This window comes from Aulonocara sp. 'chitande type north' Nkhata Bay, linkage group LG15 (assembly GCF_057382095.1).
Source record: "Aulonocara sp. 'chitande type north' Nkhata Bay isolate Kocher_YH1m ecotype deep benthic linkage group LG15, A_spYH_male_GT1.1, whole genome shotgun sequence".
In the NCBI taxonomy this organism is placed as follows: domain Eukaryota; kingdom Metazoa; phylum Chordata; class Actinopteri; order Cichliformes; family Cichlidae; genus Aulonocara; species Aulonocara sp. 'chitande type north' Nkhata Bay.
Genome location: NC_141358.1, coordinates 18924665 through 18948832, shown reverse-complemented (window position 1 = coordinate 18948832; position 24168 = coordinate 18924665). Strand labels below are relative to the sequence as shown.

The 24168-nt window shown below is 38.9% G+C and overlaps 1 protein-coding gene across 7 annotated transcripts in view; it reads right to left on the bottom strand.

Moving 5' to 3' along the window:
• Positions 1-24168, bottom strand: part of LOC147312921 (dystrobrevin beta-like) — a 43826-nt gene that overhangs the window by 7833 nt on the left and 11825 nt on the right. For 3 of the 7 annotated variants that reach the window (XM_086264817.1, XM_086264813.1, XM_086264815.1), the window contains 14 exons: positions 19775-19866; positions 19540-19620; positions 19064-19277; positions 18857-18942; positions 16715-16869; positions 16411-16510; positions 14749-14915; positions 11619-11743; positions 9106-9177; positions 5301-5378; positions 3553-3637; positions 3346-3425; positions 2764-2877; positions 256-352 (listed from right to left, as the gene is read on the bottom strand). In XM_086264817.1, coding sequence (XP_086120943.1) covers positions 256-352; positions 2764-2877; positions 3346-3425; positions 3553-3637; positions 5301-5378; positions 9106-9177; positions 11619-11743; positions 14749-14915; positions 16411-16510; positions 16715-16869; positions 18857-18942; positions 19064-19277; positions 19540-19620; positions 19775-19865 — 1545 coding nt within the window. In that variant the 5' untranslated portion in view covers position 19866. Of the gene's footprint in view, positions 1-255; positions 353-2763; positions 2878-3345; positions 3426-3552; positions 3638-5300; positions 5379-9105; positions 9178-11618; positions 11744-14748; positions 14916-16410; positions 16511-16714; positions 16870-18856; positions 18943-19063; positions 19278-19539; positions 19621-19774; positions 19867-20803; positions 21086-21719; positions 21789-24168 lie in introns of those variants that run through there. The other 4 variants (XM_086264814.1, XM_086264816.1, XM_086264812.1 and 1 more) reach the window with 3 other exon arrangements.

Sequence of the window (24168 nt, the reverse complement as noted above, 5' to 3'; positions counted from 1 at the left end):
GAGGGCGGAAAAGAAGAATGGAAAACAAGAGGTCAGACACAATGAGAGCCAGAAAAGTCATAGAGGAAGAAACATCAGAGGGGAAAATGAGGCTTGTTACTGCAAGGACAGAAAGAGGGGGGTGTGAGGAGCAAGGGAGGCTTTGCCCTCTAGTGTGAGAAAATACAAACTGCTGGAGATTTAAATCAGTGTGTGTGTGTGTGTGTGTGTGTGTGTGTGTGTGTGTGTGTGTGTGTGTGTGTGTGTGTGTGTCACCTTGAGCAGCTTCATCAGTCCTTCCAGCTGCACCATCAGCTCCCTCCTGCTCTCCTGCAGCGACGACATCCTCTGCTCCAGTTCGTCTTTCCTCTGTCTGGAACACACACACACACACACACACACACACACACACACACACACACACACACACACACACACACACACACACACACACACACATTACAAAGGCTTGCTGAAGACAGGAGCTGGAGTAAAAATAGATTTAAGTCCCAAAATGTGGAGAAGATCAGAAATGCAACATGGAAGAAAAACAAGAGATTAGATTCACAGTCCTGAAGTGCTAAAACAATCTGCAGAAGCAGCTGTGTGATGAGGTTAATAAATAGATGAATAAGAGAGGAGAGATGTTATTGAAGAGCATGTAGGAGAGCCTTTCCAGGGAAAAAACCAGCTAGATTACGTGAACTTTTAGTCAGAAATCCTCAATGTTTTGTAAGATGGCAGGGAGAGAAACACCAGGTCTGTTTGAGGACTTCAAATTAAGATGAATATATACACAAAAGTGCACTCAAAATACTGATAAAATGCTCTGCAGCAGCAGGGCTTTCTGGAAACAAAGCTTTAACAGCAGGCATAGAGTTTAACATTCACAATCTTTTCCCACCAAACAGTATGCGGTCTGGATGAGACATTAAAGCGAAAGCAGAGCTCGTCTTTCTTTCCTGGCTTCCCTTCACGTGGCAAGATAAATGAGTAAATAAACAAATGAAAACAAGAGTCTGACTCATTCAGTAAATAGTTTTGTTTTATTGTTATCCCAGAGTAACGCTTTACCCGCAAGCTAGCCAACAAGTTCGCCAACAACCTCAGAAACGCCACTTTATCTGTATTATTTAAGATATAGCTTAGCAGTTTTCTCCAGTAACAATATCTAGCTCTGAGTCTGTAGCGGAAACACGAAAGAGATTACGAAGACAGTAATATTACTGATTACAGGCTTGTTAAGACATGAAGATGGGTACCAAATTAACTCTAGTTGGACATAGCTGGTGTGGTCAACCATTTATTCATTAAGTCCTGTCCTGAAGAGCATTTTCACCGCTGTCATTATGAACAAGGGGTGGTTGTGACTGAACCGGAGGACCCTGCGACAGTCTAAAGCGTGCCCTACCTTACCCTCCTTTTTGACTAACGGATACCATAATTTACAGAATGATCACCACGGTGCATTCAGTAAGACTGGAAACTAGTGACTCATAAAACCAGACCAAGGGCAAGAGGGAAAATTGCTGGCAGATTCACTTTGCACTGGGTGACATTTTCTTCTTTTTTTTTTAACCCTAATCTCATCCTGTAACAGCTGGAATAGCCTCCAGCTCCCTGTGACCCGAACTGGAAAAAAGATTACGAAAGAAGATGGAGAATTCTGAAAAATTGGCCATCAGAAAGAATGCAGGTTTTCAGTAAGAGGAAACACTAGAAAAAGCACTATGTTAACTTCACTGCAAGACTACCTCATACTATTTTAAATTTGGAGAGATTTTACCTCATTTGGAATCATGGCCACCAGGAGGAAGTAGAAAACTCCAGACAAACAGAAACAAAATAGAAAAGATGGGCTCTTCGGTGCTGAATCTGAAAAATGTTTACTCTACTGCCGCCATGTGGCTGTTTTATCAGGTATGTTAGCGTGAAAACTGGAATAAAAACTAAAAATCTAATATAACAGCTCTGTTTCACACTTTAAAATATACACTTTTAAAATATTCGACCGTGGTTCAGGAGGTTGGGAAACTCATCTTGTAACCGGAAGGTTGCTGGTTCAATCCCCTGCTCTGTCTGTCTCGGTCGTTGTGTCCTTGGGCAAGACACTTCACCTATCGCCTACTGGTGTTGGCCAGAGGGGCCGATGGCACGATATGACAGCCTCTCTTCTGTCAGTCTGCCCCAGGGCAGCTGTGGCTGCAACTGTAGCTGCCTCCACCAGTGTGTGAATGTGAGAGTGAATGAATAATGGAATTGTAAGGTTCACGATAAGCGCTACATCTATATGCAATCTATTACTATTATTATTATTATTATTATTATTATTACATATTTAAATTTCCATAACATGCTGGAAAAAATGCCTGACTAACATCTCTCAGGGCAGAAATGTTATCGTTTACGTCAAAGCCAGGCAGTTTCCATCACTTTCAAGTTCCTCTCCTCTGCTTGAAGGACTTGTTTTTACTGAAAACCGCAATAAGTGCGTTGGAAGGGATTCCTTCTTTGGTGTTTTTGTGAACTCCACCATCTGTTGGTACCATCTGCCATAAAGAACTCTCCCTCTGCGCCACAGAGCAACACGGCAAGTTTTCTCGCCAATTCTGACCGCGGCGGTGTGGCAAAATCCGGAAACTATAGCGCAGCGAGCGAAAAAGCGATTGTTTGTGAAACATATTTTCTGTGGGTGTGACTGACAAAGTTAAAAGATGTACATTTTAACTATTATATGTATATTTTCTGTACAGAAACAGCAGGTCTCAAAGGAACTGCGTTCACCTGAGCAGACGGAGCTCGGCCAGCAGAGTCGGGTTGGTGCTGCTCTTCTCCGGGCTGGTCTGGCACGCTGCGTCATGCTCTGCACGGAGACGTTTGATCTCTGCCAAGATCTCTCTGGGAAATGAAAATCACACGGGTCAGCTGAAGCCTGATACCACAGTATTTTAGGAATGAACAGCCTGTAAATAAGCGGGGCAAGATGGCGAACTTCAGCAGGCTTTAGAGGAATCTTTTTTTGGAATGATGCACAAGTTTAATTTAGAGAGTAAAAAACAAACAAGCTAACAGCCAGACCACAGATGTTCACACAAACAGTGCTTTTATTGTGAAAGAACAAACTGTAAAAACTGATCATGCCCCCTTTAAAGTAATTACTTGGTAACGGTTAATCAAATATACGACCACAAACCATTCAGCTTCTTTCTGTCACTTTTTATTGATTTCGCTCTCATATATTAACCTTATATCTTTAAATAATTACATCTTTTTTTATTTGTATATTTTATGAGACCTTAAGCTCAAAAGTTTTTCCCCCCCCAACAAGTTAAATTCTCCACCTCGCTCCTGTTCACATATTTCTACCTGTTTTTAGACTCCAGCTGAGCAATGAGCTCCCTCTTCTGTTTGTTCGCGTCAAAGTTGATGCTCCGCGTCGGGATCACCTAAAACACAAGCAAACGGTTGATGGGTTTCATGTACAAACCAGAACAAGATCCCCGTGTAGTCGGAGCATATGCATGCATATGCACTACTAAAGTTAAAGGCTTAGAGGAGATGCGCTCGACTCACTCCTGTGCCTTCGGTCTCTGCCAGTCGTGTGGTGTAGCGAGCGATCAGTTTGTGCTCGTCGTCTTGCCTGCTGGGGCTGTCAACACTGAAACACAGGAAATCTCTAATTTACTGAGTCTAGTGTAAAACTGTATTTAAACCAGCAAAGAGCATGACGCATGAATTTAATGCAGGTAAATATGATCACTTTTAAGTTTTCAGAAATAACCCATTTAAGTACATAAATGTGGTAAAATCTGTGTCTCTCTGCATCTCTTTATCTCTCAGAAAATACTTTTAGGAAAACACCTCTTTTCACCATCTGTGTAAGAATGAAATGCTCTGAACACAGACAGGAAAAAAACTACAGAGTTTGTAGCTAAGCATGGCTCAGAGGGTGAGGACACCCAATTTTTCAGTAAGCATTGGAGGAAGCACAATTAACGGGGCAAATTTTTAACTAATAAGTATCACCAGTAAACGTCCCCAGGTGATTACTTACACCAAGACTGTACATCCTGATGTGGGGACATTTTGGCTTTTTAGCACCATATACATCATTCTGCTCTATAAAGTGTTTTATACTTTGTTAAACAAGCATTTTATTGGTTGTACTGTAAAATAAACCTAGTGTCCGCATATGAGGACCTTTTTTAATTAACTGCTTTCTGCTGGGTTAAATTAAGATAGCTCCCAGATCAGGTTTTATATTATAGTTTGCTGATGCATTATATCATTAAACAAGCATATATTTGCATAACAGTACATAAAATAGCTTTTTCTGCCTGTGGTGTCTCACCTTATTTTGTAAACATGTAAAAGCAATTTAATATTTTTCATAACACTGTTAGCAGGTTAATGTATGAATGAGCACTCAACACTTAACCATTTGCCGTGTGCGTGTGTGTCAGATTATTTATTTTAAAGCAGGCAATGTTTTTCTTGTGTTGAAAAAAATCCTCAGAGCTAAAACAGAAGACTACAGGAAGAAGGAAGCTTTTGCTCCTTCTGGTTTCTGAATTTAAAAAATAAATGAATTACTTCATAATTTTATTTGGTCTGTATTTTATAATGCCAGAGACACACTTCCAAGACTGCTAATTGTCCTTTAACGGAAATATTAGGCCGATATTAAACACTTCTGCATTATTCCTGATTCTCCTAGATAATATTCTATATTTTGAATTGACCCCATCTCTGAACTGAGGCCCGATATCTATTTTATTTAGCCCACACTCCTGGTTTAATTAGTGCTTCTCACCTGTTAGGATTAGTACTAATGCTTGTTTTTGTACTTTGTTAATGTTTTATAACAATGACTTATTGCATTATTGTGAAGCACTTTGATCTGCCTTTGGTTTTAAATGTGCTATATAAATAAAATTGTATTGTATTGATATTTTAAAAATGTATCTGTGTGTTGTTTCCAATGTAAGGCAGTCATAACTGTAATTTTCTTGTATTGCAGTATTAAAAATAAATAAATAAATAAAAAATCCAAAACAGGATTTTATTGTAGATTAGAAAAGTTATTACAAAACCTGGGCAAATGGAAATCATCATTATTACAGGAAAACAAACTGAATTAAAAGCTAAGAAGTAACACATTAATTTAACAGGTTATTCTGTAGCTGCAGATTTCTCTCTTCATAAGAACTATAGCAAACTACAGTATTACACTTGGCTTCAGCTAAACTGTGCAGCACGGTGCCCTCCTCCTTACTGCCTCCCTGACTCCTTTACGTAACCACCCCTCCCTCCCTTCTCACCGCGGGCTGCCCTGGAGGCGATTCACATACGCAGCGATCAGAGCATGCTCCTCGTTCATTCGCTGAGCCGCTGCCAAGCTGGACGGACACAAAACAGACGCAGAGTAATCAGCCAGCATCAGATAACAGTCTGTCTTACAGGAATTACATCAGTTTAACTTCAAGTCAACACAAAATCTCTCTTAATAAATGTGCATATGAGTAAAAAGAAAGAATATTTTCATAACACCTGAAAAATGCATGTAGATTTTTATATGCAATGAATATCTTTTATTATTTCAATTATTCACTAACATGCAATGTTTCTTATTAGTTCATTTTTGGTCCATAAAATGCTAAAAGAAGTTCAGAAGAACCCAACGCACCAGAGTTTAAAGTGAGCCTTTTTTGCTTGTTCTGTCATATTAATCCAGTGCTGGATGCTCATATTAAACATGACTAATAATCATGAGGTCAGTGTATGTACAAGCCAGACATTCAGCCACCAGACAGCTTGAAAAGCTTCGTTTCACACAGTTTTTTTAACTACTGCAGCAGCTGGATAGCGTAGTCGTAAGACCCCCCATGCTAAAAACCAGCCCTGGAGCTGCGCGGCTATGTCTGCAGCCTGTCCGCAGTTCAGGACACAAGCATTTCACTGCATGTTCACAATGTTGCACTGTGTATGTGACAAATAAAGTTTGCATTTATTTATTTATACTGGCGATGTACGATGTCACAGAGGGGATAGCCCTAATATGGACGTCTCCTCTGCCTTTTAAAGCTGGTTGTGAGGGACAGCCAATCAGAAGAAAGTTGGATCAGTAAACATTGAATAAGGCTTAGTCTGAAGTGTGAATCACGCCTCTAACGGCACATTTTTCCACTGATTATTACTTAAATGGTAAATGGCCTGTATTTATATAGCGCTTTACTAGTCCCTAAGGACCCCAAAGCGCTTTACATATCCAGTCATCCACCCATTCACACACACATTCACACACTGGTGATGGCAAGCTACATTGTAGCCACAGCCACCCTGGGGCGCACTGACAGAGGCTTCTGTCAAAGGCTTCTTTGATTAACCTTATTAACCTCTGTGAACTCTGTTTTTCATACCAAATATTGATTCACTGTGGAGGCTCACCTTCATGTATACAAACCCAGAGAGGGTGGAGAAGCTAGCATTCCTAAATCTGCACCAACTTTTCCCTTCAGCTGTTTTTTTAAATAGCTTTGCATCCTTTAAGTTACCACTGTCCACTGTGTGATTGGTTTACGGTAGGGCTGAACGATATATCGCATTTGCGATAATATCGCGACATGATCAAGTGCAATTTTCTAACCGCAAAGGCTGCGATTATACTCTGGACATGTCCAAATTCATGGGCTGCATCCTCCTGAGGCCGCATTTGTAGACCGATTACGTCACAGCGACGCGCCAAAGGCTGTCCAAATTCGTAGACTCCTCCGAATGTAGCCGACAAATGCGTCCTCCTTTTCCCCGAATTTGAAGGATGGGTCGGGTGTGTCCTTCGTGGCCTACCATATCCCAGAAGTCATAGCGCGGCCCAGCCAAACTCCAGTTTCCAGCAATGGCGGCCGCTATTAAGTTTTAAAATTACTCATACTAATCTTTCTGGGTCACAAAATAAACTTTTAACATATTTTCAGGCGAGAAAGTAGTTGTGTAAACATCAAATATCTGCTCGGTTTATCAAGATATCCCATATTTGCAAAAGTGCTTCGACGTTTTCAGAGGCGTCTGCTACCCACCAGCTCGACAGCTAGCCGGGAGCTCGAGGGTTACTGATGCGGCCGAGAACGGCACAACTCCCGGCACATCATTTTCAGATCACCGCGGACTTTCGCTGCTCGGGTTAAACGTAATATATAAGTCACTTAGACAACCTAAAAATGTTATTGTTGGGCTTTTTTCAGTGTTTTGTTTGTTCGTGATTAAATCGGTTTGGCTGAGATTAAAGTTATTAGATTAGATAAAATAAAACTTTATTAATCCCCCGGGTGGGTTCCTCCTTGGTTTTCACACAGCTGACTAAACGTCAAACAGAAAACTTATTAAACAGAAGTATGAGACAGTCGAGAATTTACACCAGTGTCTGGTTATATTTTAGATAGCAAGAAGCAGACGGCCGAGTTTATTAAACTCCACCGAGACAGCGGTGACGCTAATCAGAACTAGACCGTCCAATTTCACGCCTTTAAACTTTAAAGGCGTGTTTGTGTGTGTGTTTATACAATTGCTATTATGTTTGCACTTTATGTGTAATGTTACTGACTGCAGAGATCAGTAAGATGTGTGTATTTTTTATTTATTAGTTTTATTTATTTCATATTATTTTTTAATTGAATGACTGTCTAGTAGTTCACAGATGTCGAAAAACTGAGTGTGGTAAAGCCACTGATTTTGTTTATGTATATTTCTGCAATCTGCACATTGTACTGACTTTCATTTTAATGTTTACACCAGGGTTCCTTGTCAGCACTTTATGCTCAGATGTTTGTAAGCTAAAAATAAACTATTGTGTATGTTCAAATATACTGTTGTGATTGAAGAAGTTAAATAAAAATGTCAGTCATCAATTCATGCATCACCTCATGTCATCATAACAGAGGTCTGTCTTCCAGGAAAGAACAGTTTAAAATTAATGTAATATAGTATTGGCCATACTATATGATGTATTGCTTGTCTTTGTTTAATAATACAGAAGACAAAGACCTTAAAAAATAATCGCATATCGCATCGCAATCGCAATATTGGGGCAAAAAATCGCAATTAGATTATTTTCCATAATCGTTCAGCCCTAGTTTACGGTGTTCTCTCTCCCTTGTGTTTTGATCGATTCTTCCTTATTTGTGATAAGTTTTGTAAGCAATTATTTCTGTACTATTAAAATGTCTTTTGACTGGAGCAGTTTCGTGTAAAGAACGGAAATAAGGAGCTGCAAACGAGCATTAAAAACTATTAAATCATCTTTCCATCCATCTTTTTCCACTTATCCAATTCAGGGTTGTTGCGAGGCCGAGAGCCTATTCTTACTCTTACAGGACGAGAGACTTAAATACACAATTTTTTCATTACTTGCAAAATAATAACGGTCTAAAATCTTACAAGCTATGTAGTGGAGTACGTGTTTTGGTTTTAGACATACACCTGTATGGTGGTGTCAGAGATGGCTACTGTCGGCTTGCAGGAAACTTCACAAGAAATGTAATAAATGTAAAAGTAATGGAAAACTAAACTTTTCTTTTAACTTGCACTTAATTCAACAGCTCTTTCACAGTGTCAGATCAAAGACACTGCAGACTCCTTCACCTCTCCACCTGCTTCCTACTCTCACTAACCTATGACAGCATCGTTTTACTGGCGTCGAGTTGGGCTGAATCTCGTATTCGTTTTTATTCACCTACCACGAGCCCTTAAATCGCTGTGAAGAGTTCACATCTATTTTTAACTGCGTGCAAGTGAAGCGCTCATGCTATCGAGCCCTGTGTCACCAGTATAGACCCTCTGCTGTGTATCCACGCAGCTAAAAACAGCCTCTTTATTTCTGTTAACTCATGATTCCTTTAATGTGAAATTACTAATAGAACAACCTAGTAAGCTTTCACTTCACCCAGTTTGCCTCACACTTCAACTCGGAGCTGTGATTTATTGAAACAGCAGCTGGCCAACCAACTTGCCTGACACAGTGGTTAAGGTCTTTATTTGCCTTGAATATTAGAGAAATATTAGTTTAAACAGAAAAAAGAAACGAAGCCACAAGATTGCACACTTTTAATCAGCTCTAATGTCAGTCTTTACCTTTTCGAGGACTCGCGAGCTGATGAAGACAGCAGCATGGCTTCACTGGTGTTCCCAACGGGTCTCGATGGTCTGAACAGACAAACAAAAACATGCGTTAGAGGCTTATTATCAACAGAGTTCACACGGAGGAAGGATAGCGACGTTAAATCATTAAACTGCCGAAGCCTGCCTATCAGAAAGCACGCATTCTTACGCTCCCATTCACACAGTCACACACTCTCACATGCTTTTGAGTGCATTCATGCAACAGTGAACTGTAAAAGGTCTGAGCAAACACAGACAGGCCAAAGATCAAACGAGGGAGAGAGAAAAGAAAGTAAGAGAGGGAAGTGGAGTGAGGGCACATCCAGAGGAAAATTTTAAAAAGACTATAAATAATCACATTTTTAAGTCTGAAATTGAAACTGCATTTAAAAAAAAAAAAAAAAAAGCATACTCACACCCGCGCTAAATTCAGCCTGTGTGTGCTGGCCTGAGTATGAGCCTAACGCCTGCAGGTCTGCAACGACCTGGTCGGCTTCAGTGTGGAAAATTAAACAATGCCGATACGCCACAGGGGGCGGAGCAACCGAAGCGTTTGGATATACAGAGGCGGGACTTTTGCTTGATTTACGTTATCTGAGTTTTCTAGGTAATGTAAAATTTTGTAGTTCGAATAGTTAGCTTTTAAGCTGTAGATGTTTCACTTCCTATTGTGAAAGTGTTTAAATGTTTAACTGTTAAACATTAACATCACGGCTACAAGAAAGCTTAATCTTTTTTGTTCTCTTTGTCTCTCACATCTAATGCGAGGAGGCCTCATAGTGAATATTCCTCCATAGCTTCAGTGACTTTAGAGGCACAAAGAGACAATAGTATCTGTACAGCCCAGCAGGCGTTTAACTTGGGCACAAAAAAATGAGCAAATCAAGGCTTTTTTGGAAATAAATTCAATGCAAAAAAATCAAACAATCTTCTTTTTAAGCAATATGAACATTTTACACACTACAGAGGTCTATTTTACAGGGTAGATACACATGAATTCAATAATATGCAATCCAGTAATATTAACATTAATCATACAGTCATCATTTTTTTAGCTTTATTCACACAGATCTCCTGTAAGCCTATTATGTCAAATCTAGAATAAGTTTTAGAAATAGTTTAAAGGTCGTTAACGTTACCATCACACAGTTTAACTGGCACCAGGTTCAATACTTACAGTCCAAAATCATAACCAAACTATACAGGCACATCAATTAGATTGATTAGTAGTGAAGGGCTCTCAATATGGAAGCTCAAAAGCGCCAAAATAAACAAATGAATTGAAAATGTTAAACATACATGTATAGATTGGTTAACTGACACTTTTAATTTGCTTCTAAATTTACTAGATTTTGTATTAATTTTTTTATTTCTTTATTCCCATGTTTTAAATTTTCATTTTATTTAGTAACTTTATTTTCTATAAACATTTTTCCAACAATTTCTCTATTTTCTTTTTGTTTTTACTGTTCAACAACAGCAAAAAACTAATAAAAGTAAAAGCATTAATAACAACAACAATACTCATGAGAAGTCAAGCATCATTTCAACAGACACGTCAACCATACATACAACACTGTAAATCAATTATCCCATTTTCACCATCGTTTGAAGTCTTATGCAAAAAAAACAAAGCTAAACAAAAAAAACCTTATCTTTAAAAGCTCAGAAAGGGTCAGATTAACAGAAATGTTTCCACTTTTTTGTAAAAAATCAAGGGATTTATTTCGGACCAGGTAACTCCAGTGGGATGTGTTCCAATATCATCCCGTGCCATCTGAGTTTTACGAGAATAGTGCATTTTTCTTTGTGCAAAAATCAGAAGATTAAACCGCTTTCTGAGATTATTTTTTTGCATGCATGTATTTGGGAGACCAATGAGAAGTGACACCAAGTAAAGATCAATTGCGGTTCCTAAGATGTTCCTAATTTAAAAAAAAAAACAGACTGATAAAAGGTGGTGTGTATGACTGACAGCATTTATTTTTTCTCCTGCATTTATGTAAAGCATGTAACAAGGTTAAGTTTACTTAACATATAGCTTTTTAGTGTGTATCTAATCTAAAATAATAAGGTCAGTACTGTCATACAGGCCAGTAAATGAATCAATTCATACAAAAGCAAATAAATATAGAAGCATATTATTATTATTATTATTTTAAATACTTTGATATTTTTGTTGGCACATGTAATGAAACTTATATACTTTGTTAGTTTTAGGCCTCCATACCTTGAAACTATCACTGTAGGTTAAATTAACATTCTAATGAGGTGAACTGAGTGACAGGATAATTGGCACCAAAGGGGACATAATAGAATAGAATAGAATAGAAGCTGAATCCTTTTGTGCCTCACTGAGTAAGACCGCACTGATCTGACAGGAATAACCTGCATTATTAAAAAGCAGTTGTTGAAAATTTCAGTAACATTTAGCTTTTTGATATTTGGTGTAATAAATGTGTGAGTGCTGGGAGGTCATATCGTACATTATGTTGGCGAGGTTAAGGGTCCTCTCGGGTTCTTCTGGGTAAATTGGGTGTGGCGGCTCCCTAGACGACACGCATCCCAGAGTCCTGCTCAGGGCTCGACCGATCTTTGTCGCCGGTGACTTCTACACACAAAAACAAACACACAAGCATCAGTTTATGAACCCACACTGCATGAATGCAGTAGATGTGTGAAGCCCGTTTTAAAGAATCAACTTTAGCACTTATCGAAAACAGAGATACCTGCTAATTACTGCTAACTAAACTGCAGCACAGACGTAGTGAACAGACTGCTGCCCTTTAGCTAATCACTCACTTGTATATATGTACTCCCAGTTTCCCTTTGTTCACTGCCAGATCACTTTCTATTCTTTCCATTTAAGGCTTCTAGTGATTTCCATTGTTGTTGATCCTTCTCATGTTTCTTGTTATTATCTGTTGTGTTCACTTGTTATCTTCTCATGTATTGCCCTTGTACTGGTTTTGAGTTTCTGTAGTCTCCCAGGATTTGTGTATTTCCTGTCTATGATCTCTGCCTTTCTGGGTTAAAGATCTGGATTTATGGGCATTTATTCTGACTCTCTGTGTCCTGCTTTTGGGTCCTTCTCTGTCAGCCCTTACGCCACTTTGGTGCAATTTCTAGACTACCACAGTGCAGCTGTGCAACTTATTTGACAGATAATTTAATGAATCTCAAGGACTTTACTGTACATGTGCATATTTAACCCTTCAAACGCCATTTTTTAACCTGAAAATGCCCTGACACTTAACTCCTGAGCACAAATCTTAAAATCAGGCATCTGTTTTCCCATGAACCACATTCAGGTTGCTGCTGTTGGGTGTCTTTGTTAAAAATAAAGAAAGTAAAGGACATATACTGAGAATAAAATGAAGCACAAAGCCCAGTCCTACAGAAAATCACATGTAAATATATGTAAAGCCTGAGCTACAATGAGTATATAATGTTACATGATGACAGGCAGGAGCTGCACTAGTTAGAGGCTTTAGACCTAAAACTGAAACATTAACAAGAAAAATTATGCCAAAGACTTACTGATGAATAATTCAACAACTATATCTTCTTCTATTAATACATAATTTCTTCATTAAAACATTTATTCCTTCAGGCTAGAGCAACTTTTATTTAAATTATCCGATTCACTTCAAATAAATACATCATGCCTGAGTATGAAGCTATAAATATTTGGGTATGTATACACTTGCATTTAGCTACTGACCCTTTGCCCACAATTATCAAGGTGTGTTTACAATGTGTGCTTTTATTTTTGAAACCAATTACATTTCCCAGGAGGCTATGTGACTGGTTCAGGTTGTTTTATACCAGAATGAGGGTAGAGCGAGTACGGCTAGAACAGGGGAACAGTTTTAACACCTCAAATAACTTAAAAAAAACAAAACAATTTTTCTTTGCACGTGTGTACAAGCATCATCTTTGATTTTGAGAAATTCATAGCAGGTGAAGTGTGCACCTGAATGTTTCTTTCAAATTGAATAGATCATTGTGTTTGTATCACTGAACTTAGAGCCTGGCAACTCCATATTCAAATTCCTTTTCCCACTAACCCTCTAACTACGTCTCCAAACTGCTCAACCTGAGCTGTCCCTCCGCTGTACTCATTTTCAATCGCGGTCACTCCAAATGAAAACCTGAACATCTTCAGCTCTGCTTCTTTATCAGTGCCACCATCTCCAAACCCTACATCGGATCAAGTCTCACTACCACCTTGTAAACCTTTCCTTTTCTTTTTGCTGCTATTATTCTGTCACAAATCAGCTCTGACACTCATGTTTTTACCCTGCCTGGACTTTTTCCTTCACCTCTCTTATGCACTGTCCATGTCTTTAGATGTTTGACCCCAGGTATTTAAACTCATCAACCTTCACTATTTCTACTAATTGCACATTCACCTTTTCCACCTGTCTCGCTCTCATTCACACATATTTCATTCCTCTTCTCTCCAAAGCATACCTCCACCTCTCCACCTGCTTCCTACTCTCACTACAGGTCGAAATGTTGTCTGCAAACATCATAGCCTGCAAACAACAAAGGGCTCAGAGTCGATAGCCAATGTAGTCCACTCCCACCCTGAACCCATCTGTCCCTCCGGTCTCACCACCGTCTCGCTGTCCTCATCCATGTCCTGCATCATCCTCGTCCCTCTCTGGCACTCCCGACTTCCTCACGTAGTACCATTTATTAACAATTTACATATTTAATAAATAATTGACAGGACACTGAGTGGTCTCGATTGCGATATGTCAATTATGATACACGATGGATTCAAGCTCCAAAGAATACCAATGCTCTAATGGACGCCACAATTACATTTGTGCCCACTGTGAATTTTAATGTTTTAAAATGCTATTGTTATGTAGTTGTAGCCTCCAGTGTTATTATGTTGTTGTGGCAGGGGTGTGGTCTCTGGCTCTGCTGCAGTGGAGGGGTGGTACGGTAATCTCATAGGGTGGTGCCGGGAGGTTGGAGGGGACAGGTGAGAGGGATTGCAACTAATGAGCTCTCCCCCTTATTAGTGTCTGGAACCGGGAAGGAGTGGTGTGTGTAGTGTGGGAAGGCACTGGAAAGCTGGCTTCCCAGTTGAACACAAGGTGTCGAAGTAGTGGAAGACACTGTTTTTCAAAATAAAGGTGCTACGACTGACACTCAAACACTGTGTGGGTCCTGATCATTTCACAGTTGTTTTAAATATTTCTCAAGAGGGAAAAAAATATAAATATAATGAAATACAATAATTTTGTATTTGTAGTCATTTGCAACTATTTTACAAATGATCTGTTTTTTGTTTTTTTTTAACTGTTGCTCAATAAATGAAATTATTCACTGAAATTAAATATTTTTGCTCAATGTTTTTCAGCCAACTGTGGAAAACATTAAGTACTTATAGGCATTACTTATTATTACTTTTACAGTGCGCAAGGAAAGGAAACATCACATGAATTATAACTTGTTTTCATTCATTAGCTTATGTGCAGTAATGGAAAGAGGTAAAAAAAAAAAAGTGTCCCTGTTGTACTACAAATGAGTCCAGATGCGCCTCCGCACAGCGAGAGCCCCCTGCTGTGATGGATGAGTAACCGCTCCGTGACTCACCCAGGAAGAGTGCTCCTTCATCTGATGCTTGTTGCTGTGCGAGCCGCTGGTGTTGCCACGCCAGAAGCAGTTCTGGCAGAGCTGGTAACCGCGGCAACGGAGGCAGCGATAGCGGAAGCCCGTCATGCCGTTGCTCCGACAGTAAGAGCACGAGACGGGATGATAGACTGAGAGAGGGGAACAAAAAAAGCATGAGATTGAGAAAGAGAGAGCACACTGTACAGTGGTTTTTATTTTCATATAATCAGTTATTACCACAATAAAATCCATTTTACATCCAAGACCTGACTTTACAAAGAGTGCACAATGTCTAAAGGCACGATAAAAACATAAGGGATGACAAAGGGTTCTTTGCACAGTGGAGTGGAGTGGAACACAGTGTTTTTCTGTTCCCATGCACTGATGTGAATCACCAGCCAAATCTGTGGCTAATTAACTTTCTGGATACAGAACATTGATTGGCACTAACAAAATTACCCTTTTTTTAAACAAAAATACTGTTTCCACTTGAGGCAAGTAGCAGCACTTTTTAGCACAATTCTATTTTTAATTTGTACAAACATCTGAGGAGAGATGAGGGTGAAACAGGGGACACATTTAGCATAATTCTATATTTTTGGCTATTTCCCCTCCAGTATTTAGCTATCTTAGTTTGTTCACACGGTCAGGCAAAAGGTGAAACGCGATGTAAACTCAAAAGGTTTGAATGAATTCTGATAAAACTGAGTCTAGAGTTGAGTGGAGTCGTGTTAGGAATCCATTAGATTTCGTCTTACAACCACCAAACAAAAAAACCCTTATAGCTTAGAAACTATGGTTCTTACAAATGTAGCGTTTATGGTCAACATATAGAAAGTAGCATATAAAGATTTGACCTCTTCTTCAAAGTCAATCGATTGATTTAAAGGTTAAAATGATAATAATGCTATACAGAGCTATTTAAACCCTTTTGACAACATATATTGTTCTTTAAGAGGCTTGTAGTGCAGTAAAAGTACAGTACATATAGGGAATGACATATGGAGATTCTAAATATTAGGTTACTTTGGACCTCTAACCTCAAATAAGGTCAAATTCCATAAAATGTATTTTTTAAATTATGCTTAAAAGTTGCCTACCTTTATTTATATTGGCACCATGTGTGAGATGATATACTGGTTTAAGGGGGACTCAAAATACCCCATTATCATTTGCATCTAAATATTATGTCACATATGACCTCTGACCTCACTTTTGCGTTTCTGTAAAAGTCTTTCTTTCAAAATGACCTCAAAATATTGTGTAATCATGTTTTTAAAGGAAGTATTATAAAGAGAATAATGTGCCTAGTTAGTTAAAAATATGCAGCAGAATAATATTGTATAATAAGCTCAAGTTCTTCATTTCCAGTTACTTACAAATCAGTGCCTATTATCTATTACCTATTCCGACATATTATATATATAATAAAAATAAACGTGTCATTCCACCATTATCTGACTTTTACTGCACAACAAACCTCTTAAAGTATGTTTAAAAACAGAAAATAAAATAAATATATGTAAAATGTAATACTGTTCTGTTAAATGTAAATACTGCCTTGGTGAAGGGTTGCAAGTAAATTTCTGCTAATAAACCAGGTCTGCTGTTAGAAAGTTTGCATTATATCGACAGTGTCTGTACCATGCTCCACATTGGCCAGGCGGTGCATCAGAGGCAGCCAAATGAGACACTGAGGAGGGTCGGCCACGATGTCCAGGAACATGTTGAGCATCACTCTCTTCTACAAAATAAGAGCAAGACTGTTTATGAACACAGAACCAACACAGAGGCTGTTTCATCCTTCAACCAGTTAAAATGAGTATGAGTGTGTGTGTTTGTTTGTTTGTGTGTGTGTGTGTGTGTGTGTGTGTGTGTGTGTGTGTGTGTGTGTGTGTGTGTGTGTGTGTGTGTGTGTGTGTGTGTGTGTGTGTGTGTGTTTGTTTACCTGTTGGGGGAAGCAGGAGCGTGCTAAGGTTTGTGTGTAGCCAAAGGAAGGCCCTTCATATACGGCAGTGGGCAGCTTGAGAGCCTCCCTCAGAAATTGATCAAACTTGGATAGTACCAATACACCGTTGGAGTCAGATACCTGAGAAAACACATCTACACACACACGCGTGTGCACACAAATACACACAAAATGAAGAAGGCAGCTTAAAATACTACATGTCCAAACCCCAGTGCCTCCCTTAACCTTGACTTTAACCAGTAAGTGTGGCAGATTAAACCAGTGAGTGTCATAAAAGCCAGACTCTCTCAGCTGAGTTTTTGTTTAACTTTGGAGCTTTTTAATTTAATCTTAAATCTAATTTAATTTTTAAAGCATTTTTGAGACTTCAAAACTTCTTGAGTACAGGTGCACATGATATTTTCAGGGTTTTTTTTTTCTTTTTTCTATTGCCCACTCCATGTAATTCGAGTCTGTGACATGGACAATTTTCATAGTGTGAAGGTAAAATTGGTCATGGCTTCATTAAATTTACTAAAGTTCTTTAAAAAAAATCAAATCAGCTGAGTTTGATTAGGTTAGCAGGTACATTTTTGGAAATTTGACTGACCCTAACGCAAGTGAAGGTAAATAAGCATAAGCAAACAGCAGCACTGATATTTCTCGTCCACCAGGTGGCGCATATGCAACATATAAACAGAATAAAAGATTTCCTGTAAAAAACAAATATAACTACAGGTAAATTGTACCAAAGCTTGTACTAAAATGCTTTAGGCCACATCGAGGATATGCTTTTTACAACTTAATAAAGTTTTCTGAAAGTTTAGTGAACCATCCACTTAGCAAAAACAAGTGCAATCACCAGTCTGTGCACTCACAATACGAAGATGAACATCTGCATGAATTAACCACCTTACTTTGATGTGTTGTGACAGACCACAGGTAACACCTTTGTCAGTGATCCAGATCTCCAAGTTGGATAAAATTAACATTTTGGACAACCACTCTTATCATGCAATACTTGTTGGCACAAACTGATGCAGTTTTTTTTTTGTTTGTTTTTTTCATTTTAAGAAACCTTCTCCACCCCTGTTTTAGGATTTCATCATAATATAAAAAACTCCAATTTATAAACAAAAAAAAAAGTATTGTGTTAAACTTTAACATGACTGTGTGCACCACAGCCTGAAGAAAACCTAGATAAAATTCAATCAGCAATCAGGTCGACCTCTCACAGTGAACATCATTTGCTACAATGACAGTTTGCAGCTGGAAATAAGATTAAAACGATCCAAATCATTCAGAAAGTAAATGGGTATCGACTCTATATACTCTGCTGTTCCTCTTTTTTTAATCTTTGAATTCAGGTGTTTTCAGTCCCACTGCTGTAAGTGTATTAAAAAATAAAGAGCTCATTAAATTTGAGCATGGTACTATAATAGGATGCCACTGTTGTAACAAACCTGTTTTTAATCCCTCCTCAAAGTGGCATCCTTGAAAAGTGAAAATGTTTAAGATGCACAGCACCTCAGTTATAAAGTGTCAAACCACTTGTGGTTTATGGTGCATAAAAGTAACCAAGGCTCTCCCGACTCTGCAGAGCTCCAAACCTCCTCTGTCATTAACATCAGCACAGGAACTGTGCACCAGGAGCTTCATGGTATGGGTCACCATGGCCAAACACACAGTTCCACTGTACAAACTGGCAGATTAAACCACAATAAGTGATCAGGTTTATGCAGAGCAGATGTACCCTTTATCCATCAATATCACATCTGTGTTCTGATTCGTCTCATATTGCTCTGCCTCTCTTTCCCTCAGTCTCTATTTTACAGGGTTTTTGTATAGTTTGAATTTTTATTTGTTCGCTTGTTTTAATATGTCAGTGACTTCCCCCCACGGTTTTCTAGGTTTTCATGTCATGGGCTGTACAATAGAAACTGAGTTGACTCATATGTAGCACATGGCAGGAAATAGCAAGCACACTGAGTGACGTTCACACTACTATAAATACTGTGGTTTAAGCAAACACACATGTGCTCCTCAGTCACTAACAATAAACACACCAAACTATTACTGCAGATTGGAGTAATAATTATGATAATGATTCGTGTCTGTTGTGATGTATCGACTGGTACTCACAGCGGAGTTTATCCACCAGCTTCCCTCCACACAGAGTGGCCAGCATCGCCTTTACAGAGAAAACTGTCAGACGGCTGTCCGGCTCACTACGGCACAAACAAAAGCATGTGTGATGACGTTTGTGAAACTATGACAAAGACACTCATTTAAAGGCAACAACAGGATGTGGATGGCCACATCTCACTGTTGCCACTTCCTAATCATTACCACTCGATGGCAGCCAGTAAGAACTCGACCAGCAGGACGGTGCTCTGCTGCGGGTTGATGGTGTGTGTGGTGGGCAGGCGTTTGCTGAGCTGGTTGAACAGAGAGGACACGAGGTTCTCCAGTCTGGTCACAGAGATGCCAGCGTTCAGCTCTACTGCGTTTAGACCCGCATCCCGCACCGCTTCGATCACATTGTAAATGTCAATGAGATGCACTGGAAGAAGAGGAAGGAAGTCAAAGTATTTAAATTCTTTTTAACTTTAAGAATCTTATCGTTTGATAGGTGTTGAAAGATGTGCAATGCTTCACTATTTACAATAAAAAGTAAGATTTTGATCAAATTTTTCTGCACTTATTTTATTATTATAATAATATGTCACAATGTAAAAATTTTCCCTTTTACATCAGCCTAAACTGACACATGAGTATTTTAATAACGCATCTTTCTGTTGTAAACGAGGCCAGTTCTGACTCACAGTTGCATCTCTTCTGTATAAATCTGAGCTTGCAGGCTGTTCGATATGTTGACAGATAAATGGCATCAAAGTTCTGCTCCCCTGTCAAAAGAAGAAACACAGCATCAGTAAATAGCTCTCCTCAGTCTCAGTGCAACTAGTGTGATCTATTTAAGAAGGTATATTTATTTTTAAGGAAGCGTTGACATGGTTGAAGAAACATTTAGGAGTTAAACGAAGGCTCAAACTCGCTCACCGAGCTCCAGGAAAATCCGCCTCTCCTCTGCTTGCGCCGTTGCTGGAGCTCTCCTCCCTCTGTCTCTCTGCCCCCCCTCCTCCATCACCATCCTGCACAATACACACAAAACATTACAATAAATGCTCAGTACACAACAAGGGTTATAAAGGGTTTAAGTTTTAAACAACAAAGAGCTACAAAATCGGGTAACTCACAAGAAAAACGAGATAATTAGCTAAAAGAAAATCTACATGAATAGCTAATGAGGCTTGTTTCTGCTACTGAAAAAAGAAAAACACATTTTGCCATCTGCAAGTAAAAATTTCAACTTGACAACTCCAAATTAATTGCCCAATTTTTAGTAAGTAAATTTGAGTAAAAACTGATTTAATATTCTGAAATTTTGACAGACTGCAAAGAAAATATTTCTTTTCAGTGGACTTCTGGCCAGGTGTTTCTGCTATTCATGCCCTGGAGCATTTCAAATAAATAATCTGACAATATATCTTAATATATGGTAAAGACCCAGAAGTTTGTGCAACTATTGAGCTTATTAATAGCCCGTCAATAATACACAGATATCTGTGTCAATGTAATGCACCTGTACATGTTTAACATACATGTTTAACATATACAGGTGATGCTGACATCACGGTGTCTTGCAAAAACATGAATGGGCGGATTTTTAAGAACCATTTCTAAAGATCAGAAATTGCGTCTTTACACTCTTTACACCAATTATCTCTTTTTTTTAAAAGATCATGTTGATACATTTAATGGACTTAAAAACTAAATTAATTTAAATTAACTGCTACAGTGTATCAGAGTGCTCTCAAAGCTCTTATTTCTGATTTCCATTGATGTTCTTTCTTCTGCGTTTTGAGTTTATGTGAATTGGTTTGAACTCCGCACATTTCTATATATGGTCTTCACAGAAAAACATTAAACAAAACAACATCATCAGGGTTCTTTTTTGTATTAGACCTGTTAGAAAACTAAGTCTACAGGAAACAACTGGTTTAATATAACGAAATACTGTAACTTTACTGTGTACACATGCAGACTCATGCAGACACTCCCAGCTGCAAACAAAAACTAGAGCCAGACAGTCAAGTTCAGGGCCACCAGAGGATGAGCTGAGAGCTCGGTAAATAAACTTAATAACGAGAGCAGCTGATGAAACCTGAGCTGTAGGCTGGCACTGAACAAGGACAATTAAACAAGGATTAAACAAGGATACAGAGGGAAGAGCGAGGAAGAGAGGGAAAGAAAGAAACAAAGAAATTAAACAAAAAGAACAGAAGACATGAGGACGTAAAAAGGAAATAAAATAAGGTGAAAGAAAGAAAGAAGTTGTCAGGTAACAAAGAAATCACCAGAGGTCAGGGTCACCATGGCAACAGTTACACTACACCACAAAAGTGAATCACACACAAATATTTGCATTCCCTGTTCAAATGTGACACACACACACACACACACACACACACACACACACACACACACACACACACACACACACACACACATTCCAGAGAGGATTTGAAAGCTTCCCAGGAGACTTCATGCTTCATTCAGACAAAAGAAGGATCCCTCCTTCCAGTTAGTCTCTCACACACATTTACATGTTTATGCAGCAGTTAAAACTTGCTGTTTCAGTGCTACTTCTGTCTCACACAGACTCAGACAGGCTGATATAAGTTAGTCAAGTATATGTGTAACTTGCAGCCCTTGTAAGACACTGCCGTCTTTACAAGTCTGTTAAAGTGACAACATTCTGTCATATAGTGTTTGAGTGATACCAAACATTTCAGCTTAATGAGGTCAGAGCTTTCACAAGTAATCCCCATGAGCCAAAAGCTGCTCTAAACCCTCCTTTTCTCTGCTCTTAGCTGTGTATGAGGTGAGTGAGAGGGCATAACCTTTAATAGGGTTATCTCAGATTCACAGAAACCACACCCACCTGCTGATCAAACCTTCTGTTTACAAGGTGCAACCAATCAGAAGGAAGTTTTCCAAAAGGGAAGATGATCTTTAAAAAAAAAAAAAAGAAAAAAAAAGAGGTGCTAGTGTAAGATAAATAAGAATTACTTTCAGACTGTGAGTCATGCAAAGCTACTCGAGCAGATTAAAAAAACAGAACAAAAATGAAAATAGGCAGAACCGTTCCTCGCTCCTATCTCTACTAATTCTGGACACCAAAACTGGGGCTGGCCCTCTTTGTGGCGTTGACAAATTTTTAAAGCATTTTAGTGCAATGTCTATGGGCTCACAAAATGACCATACCCTGGATAATCATCCTTAGTCACAAGGGGTCACCAAATCAGGTAGCTCTGCATGTTTGAGTTGGCAGATTTTTAATGCCAGATACATTTCCTGACCCAACCCCAAAGAGTCCCAGGATCAAACTATGGGTCTTACACTTGTTACACCATACTGTAAACCACTACACTCTGGAACAACTTCATTAATACGACCTAAAACTAGTGACAAAGCCCACAAGTCGTGAGGAAATTATTTACGAGGGCCTGAGAGTGAGGAACCTAAAGGCTTTTTTTACCCTGTAAACTTCTATACAAACAGACCTATTTTTCTCTGCAACCACAGGAGTCGCCCCCTGCTGGCCATTAAAAAGAATGCAGGTTTTAAGGGACCGCATTAGCTTCAGACTCTGTGGCTACATCCCTTTTTACAAATTTCATAAAGTCAATGGATGCATGCGACAGCAGAGTGTAGTTTGTGGAGATCACATGGTCCCAGAACAAACAGATGAAGCTATTAAACGTGTTCAGTAAAATCTGGAAAATCACAAATAAATGCATTAACAAGCTGACTCATGCCTTCACCTGATTTGGGGCCTGAGGAGCCATTCAAAGTAAGCAATTTTGTTTTGGCATCTGTTCCTACTTTGATAGAAAGAGGGTAGACCTTTATAATTTTGTTTACTACTGCATGACAAATGCACTAAATCCCCAGGCGGTCCAACTGTGTATTTTGTCCAACCAAGAGTGAAATTACAAAGTTATTTAGTGTCCAATCACATGTAAGAATGTGCGACCATTAAATTTTAAGCATCTCTGCTTGTAAAATGACTGTTAATTGACTCTCAAAGTAGCATATGTTTAATTAACCTCTTAATTTACCTCAGAAATATCTTTAGCTTCCAATATCCAAGGGCAAGGCGCCTGAATCGGTGGCTGTTGAGGGTAAATTAAAAGTTTAATGACTTCACTGAACAGATTTTTTTTTTCACTGGTCACAGGCATGAGCCAAAAACAGAACTGTGACTGTTTCCAAAAGTCTCACCAGCTCCTCAGTTACCACAGTGGACTCTCCTGGTGAGTAAACTGTTATTTCCAGCCTGGCCTTGGTGATAACTACACCCTGTCTGTCTGTCTGTCTGTCTGCATGTATAAAGCTGACACAGAGGAACATTTGGTCTGTGAGCTGTGCTTCCTAATTTAACTCTAAAACCTTTAAATCATCATAGATATAATTATGCTTCCCACAATTAACCAAAACTATGCAAAAAAAGGATAAAAATAGCTTAGCTGTTGTTTTCCTAATCACTAGTTCAGAGTACAAAGTTAAGTCACAGGGAATCCACTCAGATTTATTTAAAACGAAACTCTGATATCAAACAAACTTTCACCCAGGTCACTGAACTCGTGTACTCGCAGCTGCCTAAATAAGCCCGACATCATAAAATAAAGGCTGAATTAAATACAGTAGGCTGGTGGGTGAAACAGTTCCAGCACTATTTGTGTCAGGACCCCTTTAGTCAAAACAGGACTGCTATTTCCACCTGCAGTGATTTATATTTCATGGCATGGCTCTGTTTTCGGACCTTCCCACCCTTCTATGTGCATGCATGTGGAGAGTAGCAGCATCAGTAACAGAAACTATGACGTTGCTTCAGGCAGAAATAGCATGAAATGGAGGTCACAGGTCACCTCTGGTTTAAAGGGGAACTATTATGCTTTCCTTCATTTTCTGTCAGCCAATATTATTATTACAAGAGCATTATTCTAAACAGTGACTAATGCAAAGGTACTGAAGTGCTAATTTATGGGCTAACACTATCAGATTCAGCTGTGAGAGGTGTGGTGGAAGATAGAGGATCCAAATGCAGTGGTAGGCAGAGGTTGAACATAAAGTTAAGACTCTATTGCTTAAAATGAACAACTGTCAGTCCAGAAACAAAAAGAGGCACTAGGAAGCACTGGGAAAAACAGTAGGAACAGCACAGCTAAGTGGGACAACTCAAAAAAGGGCCAGTGGAAATGATCACAACAAATACACAAGGTGATGAGGGAAGAGGAAACAAGAGGGGAACACGGCTAAAGCTAATCACAGAAAAATCAGACAAAGGAAGTAAACAAAATGGCAAAATAAAACAGGAAATAAACAAG